The sequence below is a fragment of the Megalops cyprinoides genome, chromosome 5 (genome assembly GCF_013368585.1).
Source record: "Megalops cyprinoides isolate fMegCyp1 chromosome 5, fMegCyp1.pri, whole genome shotgun sequence".
In the NCBI taxonomy this organism is placed as follows: Eukaryota; Metazoa; Chordata; class Actinopteri; order Elopiformes; family Megalopidae; genus Megalops; species Megalops cyprinoides.
The window spans coordinates 24,427,056-24,443,252 of NC_050587.1; the positions used below are offsets into that span (position 1 = coordinate 24,427,056).

Consider the following 16,197-nt stretch of genomic DNA (forward strand, 5'->3'; position numbering starts at 1 on the left):
CACTGAAGCAAGTGCTTCATTACACAAGCTTTTATTGTAAACCATGGAGGGGTCTGACACGTCTTCACACTTAGATGGGGGGAGGGGTTTGGGGGGTGTAGGGAGCATCTTACAAATGAAAAACTCAGGTGACAGGTGTGCTGGCTCCTTAGGAAGTGTCCATAGTCTGGACCGTCTCCTCCACCAGGTCCAGCTGGAGCGGGGTGACAGTTTTCGTCAGCACGCCCGTGGTGCCGTGCTTGTATCTGTAGTCTCCGGCTCTGCAGGTGAGGGGGAGACAAGCCAATGAGCTCACGGTCCTTCCCAAAGAACGGAAAATTCCTATATTTAATTTTTAAAGGCCCAATCACTTTGCTGCTGGCACAACAAGAACACGCTGCCATGTAAGGGGGCCTCTGGCAGCTTAGACTCAGCTGGCCAAGGCTCTCCTGTGACTGTCACCTCTGACAAAGTTGTGCATGTTCAATAACCCACTATCACCCTTCACCCTCCTCTTCATCATCCGTGCCTTCCGTCTGCCACTGGAAGGCACTACAGTGGACCTCAGACGATTCCCAATACCCGGTACCAATACCCAATGCCTGACTACGTCTATCTCTCAGAGACATGCACTAGAAAGTGGGTGAGTAAATTCAAAGCTGAAAAGAAAAAAAAGCCACACGTGCGAGCAAGCACACACACAAGTGGGGTTAAAGGAGGTCAACAGCAGACGCATTCAGGTGGTGAGTACGTGTTCAAACTCTAGCAGTGAGGCTACATCACTTCAACACAAACACGAGGGCTCTACTTACTCAGGCACTGCTTCGAGCCCAATTGCTCTTCAAACGAAACAACGCCCATTAACAACTCATCATTCCACTCCACAATATCAATATATATTTGCAAACGCCCATGTTCTACAATTGGATTACACTTTCTTCCCAATAAAAGAGAAGCAGATTCTGGAAAAAGCTTGGGGAAAAAAAACCCAAAACAAACAAACACAGAGCTATTACATGCTGTATGTAAGATATGAAATGGGGATCTGAAAATGCTGGACTCTCAATTACATTGGATTTAGTTAAATATGAAAATGCCAACATTCTCTTCGGCACTGCTTCATGCAAGTGACAATCATGAACACCCATGCTTTTTAAACAAGTCCTGTGCTGCTGCTTAGTGAGGGAGGCGGTGCCACGGGGGTGATTATGCAGGCCTTAACCTGGGACCTGAGCGGTGACAGGGTGTCCGACCACGGGTGCCTCACCTGATGCCCTTCTTGTTGGCCTCGTCGTGGGGGCGCAGGTAGTCCACCTTGCCCTTGGTGATGACGCAAAGGTCGATGTTGCTGCCGGAGCCCAGGTCGTTGAAGATGCCAGCGGCAATGGCATCTCTCACCAGCATCTTGGCATCCTCCTCCTGGTGTAGCGAGACAGAGGAGGGCAGCAAATGCAAGAGAGAGACAGGGAGAGAATACAGGAGACCATAAAGAGGAAGGAAGGGAACCAAACATCGGAGGTTACAGCCAGTTATTTTTTTTTAACGTTGTAGCTGCAGCACTCTGATGGCTCTGCTGTTCGTCATGCCGCCTGGTGAACATCTTTGAGTTCGTTCATCCTGTGCTCTCACTTAATTACTGCTCAAAGACCAAAGCGTAGTCAAGGCTTCAAGGACCTGCACAAGCCTGCAGGTTCAAGTGTCAGGTTAACCACTGCCATTTTACCCTTGAGCAAGGCGCCTGGCATGACTTCCCCTGGTTAAGAGGAACTTGCAAAGCAAATGAATCAAAGGCCCATTGAAAGCATATGGGTTGGATGGGTAGCAGAATTATAAGCACTTACTTTATTCATGTGGTAACACTGACTTTCAATGAACAATTAATTTCATTATCACCATAAACCAAAGCGGCACCCCACAATGTTGCTGACAGAATGCTGCTGCCTTAGTCTGGATCTATCAGATCTAAATCACAAACTCCAATTTACAATTTAAACCACAGAAACACTTTCATACTTTACACATTCAAATCTTACTGCTAGCAAATTCTAGGCTTTGTGAGCCAAAGTGTTTATAGAGATTAAAATGGATAATTCATTTTATAGCTGATGCAATACATAGCGCCTAGCTAAGGAGGGTGAATGTCAGTCAATATAACTAGGGTCATTTATCGACAATGATTTCTGACTTTCTGCATACTCTTGTGCAAAGTAAGGGCTCCCTCTATTGCTCAACAAAGAGACCTAATCTGAGTCATTTCGTAAATTCATCTTAAATCAGCAGTCTGCAGCTGCCACATGATTTGTGATTAATAGGTTTGAGCAATAATATATACAATGGTTTCCTTTTCCCAGCAGGGAGTAAGACTACTCATGGATCGCTCATCAGATAGCCTATGAAAGGTCTTATTTAGTGCTGAGCTTGTGGCAGACTGAGCATGCTCCTCAGGAAATGGACAGAGCTCGTCTCTGTGTCTGGGTGTATGTAACATGGTGTCTGTCATTGTGTGTGTCTTTGTACAAGAGTGTGTGTGTGTGTGTGTGTCTGCTTTCCTCACAGGTTGCCAAAGAGAATCAGCGCTGTTTAGCTTAGCACTCTCAGTGTTACAGTAATAAACAGAAAAATGGCCGAAACAAGAGTTTGGATGTACAATTGACTGCCTGCGTGTGGCCTGTTCAGCCAATCAGCTCACTGTGGGTGGAGCTGTGGAGGCTCAGGTGAGAACAGGAGCAAGCTCATTCTTCAGCTCCTCTCTCCCCTCTGTCTACCAAGCAGGACCTTCTGCTTCTCTTCTAACACTCCTTCTGTAGACTGAACTGTGCTGAACCAAAGCACCCTGGGCTTGGCTAGTTTTCCCATTATAGTGCCCTGCCAGTAATCCGCTGTATTAATTTGGATGAAAGGAGAGAGCAGAAGAAAAATGAGGTTTTATTTTACTGAAGTAGATGAAAAAGTTTGGGCTGCTGTCTAACAGCAGGGGGGATTGGGGGGCAGTCAATGCAGGTTCCAGAGCGCTTCCTCCCTGGGGATTCATTAGAGCTGCAGACAACAGCTCTGCTTAATCGCTGCCTGCAGCAGTGTCACTGTGAAAGGGCCGAGGGCTCGCTTTCTGCCGATACACGGAGCCAAGCATAGCGTTCACCCACACCTGCCTGCAGCACCTTTTAAAATATGATTTATGAGCCATGGCCTTGTTAAACGGCAACAGTGGCGAGGGCCGCGGATGGCGACTCCAGGGACACCCAAAGCGAGGCTTTAAAGGGCAGCCCTGCTGGGGCAGGACATGGGCAGGGCAGGGGCGGTGCTGGCCTGCTTTCCAGGACTTCCCTAATCAGCACACTGCAGCACCTCACTACCAGTAAGACCCACAATCTTCCCAAGGACAGTCAAGACAGACACAACAAAGCTCAGCTGCAGAGTGAATGGAGTATACACCAGCACCAGGCACATGTTCGACTGTTTACCGATCAATAAATTTGGACAGAAAGAGAGTGCCTCACAGCTGGCATCGGGACTCTGAGGAGGAAATATTTACATTCTACTCCACAAGAGAGGAGAGGAGGAAGGGAGGGTTGATCTTGATCTACATTCATGCTTTAAGTACTCTGGTGATGAACACTCTATAATACAGGCTGATGCAGTCAGACTGAATCACTGGGGGAGAGAGAAAGGGAGAAGACAGACATGGAGAGGGAGGAAGAAGAAACACAGAAGCAGAAAGAGTAGGAAGTAAAGCAGTCCAGATAGCAGGTGGTCGGCAGCGTGCCTGTGGGAAGCGGGATATGCTGGAGGAACGCATCTTCAAACGGGACGCTCAGAGCAGGGCCCCGAGATCCTGAAGGAGGCACAGCTGGGCCTGGGGCCTGTGGAGCGCACCATCCTCAAAAAGCAAAGGCACAACTGCAGGGCTCCAGAGCTGTGGTGGCAGCCTGGACCCACACAGTCTTCCGCACCTTGCCATTCTCGCTCTCTCTCTCATCCCCCCCTCCTTCTCCCTCTCCCTCCTTCTCTCCCTCTTCATTTCTCATCCCCGCTCTCTTTCTCTCTCTTCACCTCTCTTCACCCCCCCCCCCCTTTCCTCTCTTTCACTCCCGTCTTCTTCTTAAACAACCCCCACCCCTTGCGTTTCTTCCCGGCTGTCATTAAGGTCTTCCTGAGCACTGAGCTCTCCCCTCCCGGGACACTGAGGGGGGGGGCCAAAAGCAGAAGGCCCACAGATAAGCCCGGACAGCACCGCTGCTCTTCAAATGCATGCTAATTCCCCCCTTTTGTCTTTCAAAACCCTCTTCGCGTGTTTGATGCGCTCGGCAAACTGCCTGCAGAGACGGACAGAGATGCAGCTGAGAGGTGGGGGGGGTGGGGGGGGGGGACCCCGGCTCACCCCGTAACCACGTCCCGGCGCTGCGTTCGTTAGCCTCCCCCTAATTAGCGCTGGCTGCGGGACGGGCCGCCCCCCCCGGGACCGGCGTTCGCGAGCGTTCCCTGACATTTAGCACAAAGAGGATTAATGCTCCGCTTCACAGATTCACAGACACATCATTCACAGCGCAGTACTTCAATAAATCACACGCGTCTGCCGGGCTGAAATGCAACCCAACCCCCACCCCCCCCCCGCATAAAAACACCATGTGTTATAAAAGGGCTTTAGCATAATTCTGGTATTTTTTCCACAAATAAAAACCTTTGATGTAAATACACATCAATTTCACTTTTGTCCATGAGCTCTTGGTAGCTATGAGAAGGACATGCAAGTAAGCGGAGACAAGACAACAAAAGTAGGAAAATCTCAGTAAATTTCCTCAGTATGAATATGTTGTACAAACAGTGAATTCTCTGCTCTCAGTCATTCAAAATTTACTCCCTGTTAGTTGAGTTCATCTATAGGTGAATCATATCAGTTTGGTTTAAATGAGGTTAGGTAGGGTAGGTTGCATTCTCTCTCATTGGGACCCTTTCACCTGCTCAAAAACTCACTACTCAAAACACTAACCTGGGCAGCATTAACCTAGTTACAATAACTATTTCAGTAACTACAGTATTTTCTCTGCAAGTGCCCCTACAGAGGGTGTCTAACCTAGCTGGTATTATGCACAGCATCCTTAAACAAGACTTCAAACCTTCAATGTTTAATGATGGTTCGACTCCAGTTTGCCTGGGAGTACATCTTGCCTGCATCAGCGATGACCATAAGGCAACTGTGCCCGCACTCACCTCCATGTCCGGTTTGTAACGGTCCTCAAACACCGCCATGGCCGCCAGGGATCCGGAGCCTAGAAGAGAACATACGAAAGCAGCCACATGGTTAAAGACCATCAATGGAATAGGTAACGATCGCTGACCGCACGTCTAACTGACTGTCAGATGTGTGGTTAACGACCGTAAACCACATTACTAACAACCGCAGGTCCCATGACTAATGGACCACCAACCACAGTCAACTAGCAAACGCCCTGTTAAAGTGCCTAGCTCTGGTCACAGCTCAGAGACGTACCAGTAGAACCAAGAGAACACCAGGCCATCCAGTTCCAAACTGTCACACACTTCCTCTTTTCACACAGCGGACTTCCTGTTTCATTCCACAGTTACACTCCTGTGGTTACCCACGCTTTCCACTGTCTCACAGGGAACAACGAATCCAGGAGATGAATCAAATTTGGACACAGATGCTCTTTCATAGTTCTTTAGGAATGCAATACCGTGCAGTTAATCTCTCTACTGAGGTGAAAGGCCCACTGACAGGTAGTCTGTGCTGAGCTCACCCCTCTTGAAGTGACTATATGCATCTCTAGCTTTGTTTGGAAGCACACAAAAAGGGCACTACATGGTGATGTCAGTACATCTTTATCAGACTGTCCCATTCATTAAATCCACACTGAGAAGGGCTGAAGAGGAGAAGTAAGTTGAGTTTAACTGAAGTAGTGTAACTGCACAGTTCATACCCACAGACGGCAAAGCCATCCTAAGCCCGGGGACACCATTAGATGCCCAAGGGAAAAAGGGGGCAGCTCTTCCCCCCCACCCCCAACAATTGGGAGGGAGACAGTTTCCTGGCAACACTTCAAACTGATTTATGAATATGGATGAGCTGGGAGTGTGGCCACTGGTGGCAAGGGGGGTAGGAAAGGGAAAGAGAAGGAAAAAGAAAGGGGCAGGAGAGAGAGAGAGGAAGGGAGAGAGAAAGAAAGAGCAGACTACCAGAAGGATAAAGGAGAAAGGGCGGGGGGGTTGTGTGGAACTGTCTCTTTGCCTCTGTAGTACCCAAGTTCCCAATCCACAGACACAGAGCGCAGGATGTTACCCCCTGTATTCAGTTCATTAGAAGAGACAGCAAGCGCTCTTTTCTTGGTCCCAGGACTGTTTCGACGGCTAGCCCTATCCTTAGCATCATTAGCTGGAAAGGTAAAAAAAAAAAAAGCCAAAGCCATATTTCTCTTTTGTCAGCACAAAAGCTTGAGTGACTGGTGTCCTGAGCAAGCACTAAACAGCTCCACAGGGAAAGTTCAGCTGCTTCTTCCCAAAACAACAATGGTTTTATGTACTTGGCATTAACTATTAAAATTACACCAAGGGACACTGAGGAGGGGAAAACAAGAGACAGAGCGAATTAATCTCCATTTACAGGACGCCAAAGTAATTGCAGGTGCTCAGAATGAAGCAGGGATATGAGTGTAGCACTATTTACCTGAGAATTACCCCAGTGAAAAAAGAAACCATGTAGACAGATCATTTTTCAGAGTTCGCAATTCTTAAATAAAAAAAATATTAACTGATAACACTAGCGTAAATCATTCATAAAATAAAATTTTCATTCCATTTGTCATGAATTGCAGGCTAGCTGCCTATCTTTCCTATCACGAACACCGGTGCAAATGGGGGAAGCACAACCTCCACCCAGCATTTCAGCAGAGTGCTAGAAACTAAGTCAGGAAAACAGTTTATACAATTTGTATGCAGTCTGCCATGTAACATTCTCCCAGGACAGTTTATACTGCCTACTCTGGTATGAGCGCCATTCCAAGCCTTACACATGGTTATTAAGTCCCAGCCCACTAAATCACACTGTTGCCCACAATCTGATCACTCCATGGATGTTATTAGAACCCACAACAGAACACTGAAACACATGTAAAACAGCTGGACTGGGGAAAAGGAACTGAATTAAGAGAAAACGACTCCTCCGTTGTTACACAACACTGCCCTCTAGTGGTTGGCTGAATGACAGAGGCAAAAAGATAAGCAGTGACGCATGCTCTGATCTTCACTGCTCATCTCCTTTTAACAAGGTGCCCACTGGCAGATCATGAGTCAGTAACCCACACCTGTACCAGTGGAAAAACACTGTACTCATCTTGATCCAATATATTACATCTCCTATAGAAGCTCCTGTGTCAGTCATGTCACTCCCTCCCTCCTTAGCGTACTGTGACCCTTGCTTAACAGGAAGCTCTCCTCCTTCTTTCCAGGTCATTACACGGTGTTATAGGACAGGTTACTGTACCACTGGGAGTGCTAAGCTGGCCATTATAGGCTGGTTCAAGGCATTACAGACAATTACAGGCCATTACAGGGTGCTGCGGGCCGTTACAGGCAAGGGAGCTGAGCTCACCCATGGTGACGTAGGGCAGCTTGTCCGTGGACCCGTGAGGATAGATGCTGTACAGGTGAGGCCCCAGGCAGTCTACTCCCCCCAGGACGAGGGCGGCACCGATGTAACCCTGATACCTGTGAGGTAAAGCACAGGGTTCACACACCAACCTGAGGGGGCAACAATGTGCATTTCCCTTCACAGTCAGAAGGAAGGAAAGGAAATGCTTTACGAAGTCTTCATGCTACCTAGTTGTATGAAACACACGTTTAAAATCTGTTCTATTCACTTTAGTGTTTGACCCCTCTGACCTAATTCAGAGCTTTTAATTTGAAATATTCTTTAAGTTTATTCTGCCAGTTTATTGCCTTATGTTTCCTCATTACTTTAGTAAAGTACTTTAAATTTTGTAAAGATAACAAAGAACAGTTCATCCTCAACTACATCCTCATCCTAAACCTATCGAACATCACAGAACTAATAATAACCCCACCCATTCAGCGAGTGACTTCATCAATTAACATCCAATTAGGCATCCACGTTAAATGCTGCCTTTACTGACGACCCAGCATTTCCGTTCTTGAGGAAGCCCTACCTGAACAGCATCTGCTTAAGCATGCGGTTGGCGGTGGCCACACGGGGCAGGCGGCCGGTGGACAGGGAGTGCAGCTCCAGGTTGGAGGAGATGATCTGCGTGGTCATCTCCGTGTCCGCTGCTGTGCCGGCCCCACAGCAGCTGCGCGGCACAGAGCAGGGGGGTCAGAGGTCACTGACGCTGCCACGACTCGCACGACAAACAGCGCATTACATGACGAGCAGTAATACAGCGCTGCTCAAATCAGGCAGCACCTCAACACACAGTGGAGCAGAGGGTAGGGGTTGCAAGTTTGAACCCAGCTGTGCAATTGAACAGGGTGCTTATCGAACTGTCCAGCTGTTTAAGAGGAGTAAATGATAAACCTATATTATCCGTATATGTAAAACAGGGATGTGTGTGATGTGTAAAAAATGACACAAAGCATGTCTTTTATAAGTATGACTTAAGTAAACAATATTGAAATAATAAAAGCAAGGCAACGTCCCCTGTTAACTATCACACACCCTGCACCCTGCATATCTGTGGGAGAGGCAAAGCAGAATGACACGCACTTGGGACGGGTGTTGCTATATATGGCTGTCTTCCTCCAAAGTGGCGTCAGTTTGTGCTGCATGTACTTACTAAATGTTGGGGGAAATATAGTGGATTTTTGAGCAGTTCTTGTCAGCCACAATCATTCCTTCTGTAGCTCGGGTGTCGGCTCCCAGAACCACACCATCCTGCAAAATACAAAGGGAGCTCATTTCACCAGAAAAAAAACTTTTCAAGAAAAAAATCCCACCAGTCCCTGTATTTCTGTTATATATAGACAAAACACATACTCAACTACTGTTACCCTGCATTTTCATAAATATTTAGGATTAATATCACTTGTTTCACGCCATCATGACTATTTGCAGTGGTGCAAAATGCCAGCTTTCATGATGCAGACCTATTAATAATTTAATTTCTCTGTCCTGTTCTTTTCTATTATCCACATGTGCCTTTATTTCATGCACTACAAAAACCACACCAAACATGGGCAGTGTTTTAACCTAACCTTAGCTAAGGTTGTGTAAGATTAAAACTTGGTGCAAAGTGTTTAGTTGGCTGTACCAAGCATTCACTAACCCTCCAATGGCCACTGACATGGTGTACGTTTGAAATGTCACACCAAAACCTTTCCCCGGGGGTTCATCTTTGAAGAGGACTGATTGTCAAGAAATCCCATGACGACTTTCAAGCTCCAATTATATACACATGAAGAAGTGGTTTTTGCTTCCAGATTCAGACCACAGTTCTCCAAGATGTAACAGAGCAATTATTTATATGCAGTGGACTGCAAATATTTATGCATTTTAAAAAATGACACAATGAGGCATTTACTTAGAAAGCGCAGAAAAGGAGATCAGGTCAAGTCTAACCTGGATATATGTTGACGTATTAAGCTATTTACAAAGCAGAAAAAAGAACTTTAGAGTCAGTGAGCTGTTCCTTTGGGCAGAAATCCCCTACCTTGAAGACGACTCCACAGATTGTTGTTCCGGTTTTTCGAGCTGCTGGGAGGCTACATCCTAGTTTTGTAATCTCTGCCTCCAACAGAGCATTCCTGGAAATAAAACACACACGCGTATAGACAAAGAGCTGTGTCAGATGTGGCCATGAATGTAGCCTTTCCTGCTACAGGCAGACACTGGATTTGACTAAAGATCCCACCTATGCCAGTTAAACACAGCTCCTGCTAACCCCAATATTATACACACAAAAAAAAGTGGCAAACACAGGCAGAGTCCATGCAATAACACTTCACCTGCAATGTGGCTTTAGACACTTTGTCAAATAAGTGTAAAATTTGTATCTGGGATTGTCTTGGTAGCACTGAATCTGGTTGCCCCAATATTACTACATGCCTTCGTTCCATGAAAAAAAGCAAAGAATGCCACTTAACACGGGCCCCAAACTAATCTCTGTGGTGACATAAATAAGGTTTTACACTTCAGCCTGTGATGCTGCTCACTTTGAGAGGTAATAGATTTTATTTTAATGAGCCTTCTTTGAAACGGGTGCACCGCCATGCTGTTACGCTGCAAGCAGACATCAGAGACACGCAAACACTGAAGATAACTGTCGCTACTGTGACAGCTAACAAATGGCTGCACAGTGGAATGGACGGCGTTCCAATGAAAACCTTGGGCAGCATCCTGAACAACAAAGAAGTAATATTCCAAAAAAAAAAAAAATCACAAACAAGAAGCTCATTTCCATTCAAAGACTCTCTCAGAGCTTTGCAAAACGATCATTTCTGCTCTCCAACAAAACAATACTTTCTAATGGTCTCCAGTTTTTAACAACATTTTTCCAAAAACTCGTTGCTACTCTTAGCCAATGTTTACGTCGTTGACAACTGTTTATACTGAAGCTCAACAATCATGTTCATATTCAAACCACTCAGGTGTTTCTTCAAAAGCAGAGATTCATGTTTTTGCATTAATCTCACTCTTCGAGATGGCATTTCAGAGCTGGATTGCAAACTAGCAGCAAGACAGTGATGGTAGATAAAGGAATTACTTCACTAGTTGCAAGAATGCAGTTTTTGCCGCAATCATCATGAGCCTCTAGGAGTGTAGTGTCTGATCACAGTACAGTTCAGTTCAATACACTACACTGGGATCCCTGTCTGATACTGTCACAAAATTCTGTACAAAATATCAATCCAAACAAATTATCACTCCTTGCAAGGGCTTGCTTTGTTTTAACCCAGCAAACCTTGAAAAGCATTTTTTTTCTGAAAAGTACCTAATTTCAAGCATGCTTCAATTTCCCATCTACAACATAGATATTTCTCTTTTAACTTAGCAATCATTTCTGTTCTACAATCTGTGCCTAATTCAAAAGGTGACAGTTGGTCAATACTTTTCTTTGTTTACAGTCTACAATGTATTTAATTTTCCTATGCTTTTTGCTGTACTTTGGAGACCTTTACAGACATCTCTCTGTTTTCGAGGAACAAGCATGCATTGCATTTTTGAACCTCTGACTCTTCAGCAGTATGGCTTATAGACAGCCCAGCTGATTCATCTTCACCAGACATTCATAGAAAACAATTCTGTATCAGCTTTGGGAAGTTACAAGTTGCACAGAGATTTAGCCTAACTTATTTATTTACGCCAATTTTCAGGAAAGTCGTTAAAAGTCGTTGAAAGTCGTTAAAACGCCAATTTCATGCAGATTTCACATAGCCTAACACAGGGCTGAAATTTTTCTTGGATATTTCCCTAATTAATGTAACATATCACAGATAAATAGTTATTGCGTTCTTTACAATAGAACTAGAAACGAAACGTGGGTAATTGTAGGAATCAATCAAATTTACGGCCAGTGTTACAGCTATATCGACTCGATGTATAACGTTAATACTAATTGGTGTGATGGAATTTGTTTTACCATCGCCAACGATATTGGCCAGCAATCTACTTATCTAACGTTAACTATGTTCTCGAACGCGGCTATCAAGAATGGTCATTTGTATTGGCTAGCTATTCAGCTAGACTACTGTTACCTCGCAAGACCATGGTCCATCCAGCTGGCTACATATTCTCTTACTTACATTCAGAATTTTCAAAATACATCCCAAACTTTTAAAATAATTACATAAAAATTAAAAAGTTGATTATTTCGCCAGAATTCATGATTCCGCTAATAGCCCGCTAGCTACCTGTTAGAATGAGGTGAGGAGCTAACGTCAGTTAGCTAGCTAGCAAGCAAGCCAGTAGCTAACTACAGTACCATTAAAAATCATAAACAAATGTTTTTCAACTGAATTAACACGTTTCCATTCACAGTTTTAAGGTGAACCCTTTTCATGAGCAACACAACTCATTCATTCACTGCCATCTCAGAGTACACGGCTCACGAAAGATGAGAAATTCCCTGAGTCACTGTTAACAAGGCCGTGTGACAGCCACTGTGAACCAACACAATGACGGGTGGCACAAATAATCACAAACACTTTTAAGAAATCTAAAGTCCGCTCTGGCGGCGCCGATCAGGCGAACACAGCGCGTTTCCTTTTTAATTCGCGTGTGATTCTTACCTCTTACAATATTCGAAACTGAAACCGCCGCACTGAGGCTGGCACACCGACAGAGACGCCATCTTTCTGGATCCTGAAAAGCCGCTTCCGGGAAGCAGAGAAACAAACCGCGGAGTCTTCCCCCGGAGTCACAGAAATTATGTTCCGGGCAAGAGGCCCGCTCCTCACCAACACACCACGGTGAGGAACTACTGTACGACGGGAATTTTAAAAAATCCCAATCCTCATCAACAATATTCTCCCTAGACGCGGAAAATCACCTGTAGAGCAAAAGTAGAGTCGTTGTTTATTTTTGCAGTAATTTTAGCAAATTGGACCTGGCCGAGCATTCAAGAAATGGATAATGATTCTATGCAATTCGCCATTGCCTCAGTCCTTACAAATGGAATGGATTCATAGGTGCTAGACAGGGCTGCCCACTCTCCGCACAAACTTTTGCCAATTTATATTGCCACTAGCTGCAGTCAGTAGACAAATGTCCAATTTACATGCATGATGGGCTCAGAACACCTTAAAATAAGAGTATATGCTAAAGAAATATAACTTTACTTAGCATCTCTTCCATCCATTATGCTATCTCAGGATACACTGTCAAATGATCCAAATCAGAGTCTGCCTCTGAGAGATTCAAAGTTGGGTTCTGGGGCCTTAAATCAACAAAAACAGCATCGTATACTTGGAAAAACTAATACTGCAAATCAAAATAATCTTCATTATCTTAATTTCACCCACTCAGTAACACAGCATTGAGTAATGTCCCATTTTGACTAATGGGAGGGATGTCATTTTAAAAGAACACATTACCAACAATGATGGTCGTTTTTTTTTTTTTCAAACTCCCGCTCTCCTCTCTCTATAAAATAATCAAAAAAATATCTGCTAAAAAACAAACAACCTGGGTTTAGCGCAACTTGTAAAAACCTTATGGAAGGTTATTTCAGTTATTTAACGTTGTCCAACACTTGGGTCCGAGGAGGGCATATATCAACTGGTTATAGGCTATCTCTGGAAAGCACTTGGTTACCAGGCTAACACAGTCACGTTGCCGCAACGTAATTTAAAGACCAAACATATGTTGCTGCAAAGTCAAGTCGGACGTCGCGGCAACGTGGAAAGTGAAAGGTGCCATTTCGTAACGGCAACGTTATTTTGTGACGTTGTCAGTCCGTGACCTCGACGTCCTGGCGACCATATGACTACTATATCTTTCTACAAGCCGGCAGGTTATGCGCATGGACAGGTGAAAATTTCAGTTGAACCAGAAAGCGCTCTATTTAATGAAAAGAACAGATTTTTTTTCTTTAAACTTCCTTAGCACTAAAAAGCAGAATGAAAGGAAAGTTTCGCTGCGGGAACACATGGTTGTTGTCGCTGTTCTCTGGATTGCTCAGTGATCTGTTCAGTGTTCCCTTTGCTGTTCACACAAAGGCCACAAGAGGGTAGTGTTTTAAAAGAAGCCTCAACATTTGTTCAGAGTTTTTCCCTTATGCAGTCTGTTCGCAAGTGGTTCTGCCGACTGAAAAAAACGTTTCGGTCAGAGTGAAATGTTGCATGGGGTACAGTGTGCTACATAAGTTCCAAGTAGTGGCGTCGTTAGGTCCGACCATATATTATATCATATATTATTATATATAATATTTTAAGCCTAGCCCCGAATATTTTCGCCCTGAGGGAGGTGTTTATAGCAAAACAACAGACAGATTATGTAACAGAGCGGAACTTGACTTGCACCGCCCGAAGGTGTGATAATATTTGTTTATTATAAAGGTAGATATAACCTCATATACCATATACCGATGCCGATCTCCCTTAAAAAAAAAAAAAAAAAAAAAAGCCCCAGGCAAACTTGACTTAGACCCGAATCTTTTCAACAGCTAGAAACGTCCCTGTTTCCAAGTTATTAATTTTATTTTCTAATATTATTGTACGAAATTAATAATTGTGCTGACACTCTTTGCAGTAAATAGATGGCATTTGCTTGATTAGTGCTCAATAATGTAAGTAACTTTTGGATACAATAACCACAATGAGTGGTAGCTACTGTACTCACTGTTCCACCTTCAGTGTTTTATAATAAAATGACATAAAGCATGCAATGTTTTGGCCCTGACTAGGTGCACAACAGCATAACAGTTGACAGAGGGATTTAACCCCTGTGGACTAAAGGGGACTATATTGTTGAAAACCACAGACAGAGCTAGAAGACAGAAACAGACTTGTCAAGGATTGTTTGTATTATGTTACATATAATGAGCTGTCCTTGACTTATTAAAAGCCATTATGTGATAAATACTACAACTTGTTATGTGTTTTTGCACTGTGGAGCAAATGTCCATTCATTTCAAAGCATTAAATAAATGTAGTTATGTATTAATACATGTTTGAATTTGAAAGAATAATTATGAAAGTACAAGAACTTTCCCCCCACTTTTCATAGTTACAGTGTTGAATGGATATGTGGTCTGCAAGTCTCCTGGCATGATATTTTCTTCTTGAGAATTAGTCTGCTTTTTGTGCAAATAGAAACAATTTTAGGAATCTGCTATTTCATTTAAACGAACATCAGATATAAAACTAGCACACAGCAGTCTGCCAAAGACAGATCATCACCACAATGATGCAGTCATTGTAAGAAAGAATACATTATGTAGTCGGTTACATTAAATCCATAGCACAGAAGCAACAAGCACAATAAGAATTTAGGCAAGGAAAGGTAAAAAAGTAGTGTTTTTTACTAGATTTTACATATTGCATGTATTTGTGTGTGTGCGTGTCTGGGAGTGTGTCTTTTCTTGTGTTTGTGTACTGCTTGTATTGAGGAACATGTGTGTTCAGGTGTGGCCTGTTTGGAACGTCTGTTGCCTATTATGTGTATGCTGATTGACAGGTAGGTTGTCATAGTGACAGAGTCTAATGCTCATTTCCAGATTTACCCATTAGCTGTATACCTCCATGATGAGAAATAGGTCTTTCTCTCCCTGTCTTTCTCTAATGCACACACAATCACACACACTTGCAATATACTGAAACATACACAAATGAACACAAACATGTATGCACATTATAAAATTTAATCAACCACAAATATTCCATGGGTCAGAAACCAAACCACCCACACACTGTGTGCTCACCTTTGTTCCTACAATACAAAAACCATCTAAAAGACCCCATTGTCCCCCTGAATCAATTTGCACCATATTGTGATCAGACACTTTTTGTTCCTTCAACCAGGAGGAACAGGTTAGATTTGAATGTATATATATCACAATGATTAATCACAGAGATGTAATTTTGGTTTGAAATAAGCTTTAAATGATTGGATATCCGGAAACATTCACCTTAAGATGGTCGGTGCTTGGACAGACCAGGAAGGTTTAATAGATAGTTGGATGGAAGGAAACAGCAGCAACACCTGGTCTGAGAGTTATCTAAATGACCAGCTTCAAACGTACAGTGTTCATTTCAATGTCTCATGTAGCACTAGAGCATTAGAGTCATAGATTACACTGAGGCTCTAGCTTTGTATGTGTCTGTGTTGTATCTGTGTGCAATAAATTATTACTTTGATTTCTGTGTTAGTGGCAGTCTTTTCTGGTCTAACAGCACGTATTGCATCCCTTAAAATTCACATTCACAGTGTAGAGAAACACACGTACGCAACTCGGGTCACTTCTACACCAACAGGCAATTTTCACAGAGTGTAAAAACCTCCATTTTATTACATTCCAATGGCGTCTTCAATGCCCCCACTGTTGCCATGTGACTTTTTCCTGTGTGTGTGATCGTCCATGGTGGATCCTGTCGTGTCGCTTGCTGATTCTGCTCCTCCAGCACCGTTCCATCTGTCTGGTACAGTCAATCATGTAAGAGCAAGAGTATCAAATCTCTCTAAAAACATGGCAAACAACTTACGGGTAAAAAGGACTCAATTATGTTATTAGTATTAATGTTGTTTATTACTGTTCT

The 16,197-nt window shown here is 43.8% G+C and overlaps 1 protein-coding gene across 1 annotated transcript; it reads right to left on the minus strand.

The window, feature by feature from the left end:
• Window positions 1-25: 25 nt before the first annotated feature.
• psmb7 (proteasome 20S subunit beta 7) lies at window positions 26-12,314 on the minus strand. Its single transcript, XM_036529430.1, has 8 exons — window positions 12,232-12,314; window positions 9,654-9,747; window positions 8,781-8,878; window positions 8,157-8,297; window positions 7,583-7,698; window positions 5,188-5,246; window positions 1,247-1,398; window positions 26-260 (listed from the first exon to the last, which is right to left on the minus strand). The coding sequence occupies exons 1-8, from the start codon at window positions 12,291-12,293 to the stop codon at window positions 149-151; spliced, it is 834 nt and encodes a 277-aa protein (XP_036385323.1). The 5' UTR covers window positions 12,294-12,314; the 3' UTR covers window positions 26-148.
• Between the last annotated feature and the right edge of the window lie 3,883 nt (window positions 12,315-16,197).

What these genes read in the sequence shown, in the direction of transcription:
- psmb7 (XM_036529430.1), bottom strand. Translation starts at nt 12,293, where the DNA reads ATGGCGTCTCTGTCGGTGTGCCAGCCTCAGTGCGGCGGTTTCAGTTTC. An exon ending in AGTTTCGAATATTGTAAGAG is followed by an intron (nt 9,748 to 12,231) that starts GTAAGAATCACA and finishes TTTTATTTCCAG; the next exon opens with GAATGCTCTGTTGGAGGCAG. An exon ending in TCTGTGGAGTCGTCTTCAAG is followed by an intron (nt 8,879 to 9,653) that starts GTAGGGGATTTC and finishes TGTATTTTGCAG; the next exon opens with GATGGTGTGGTTCTGGGAGC.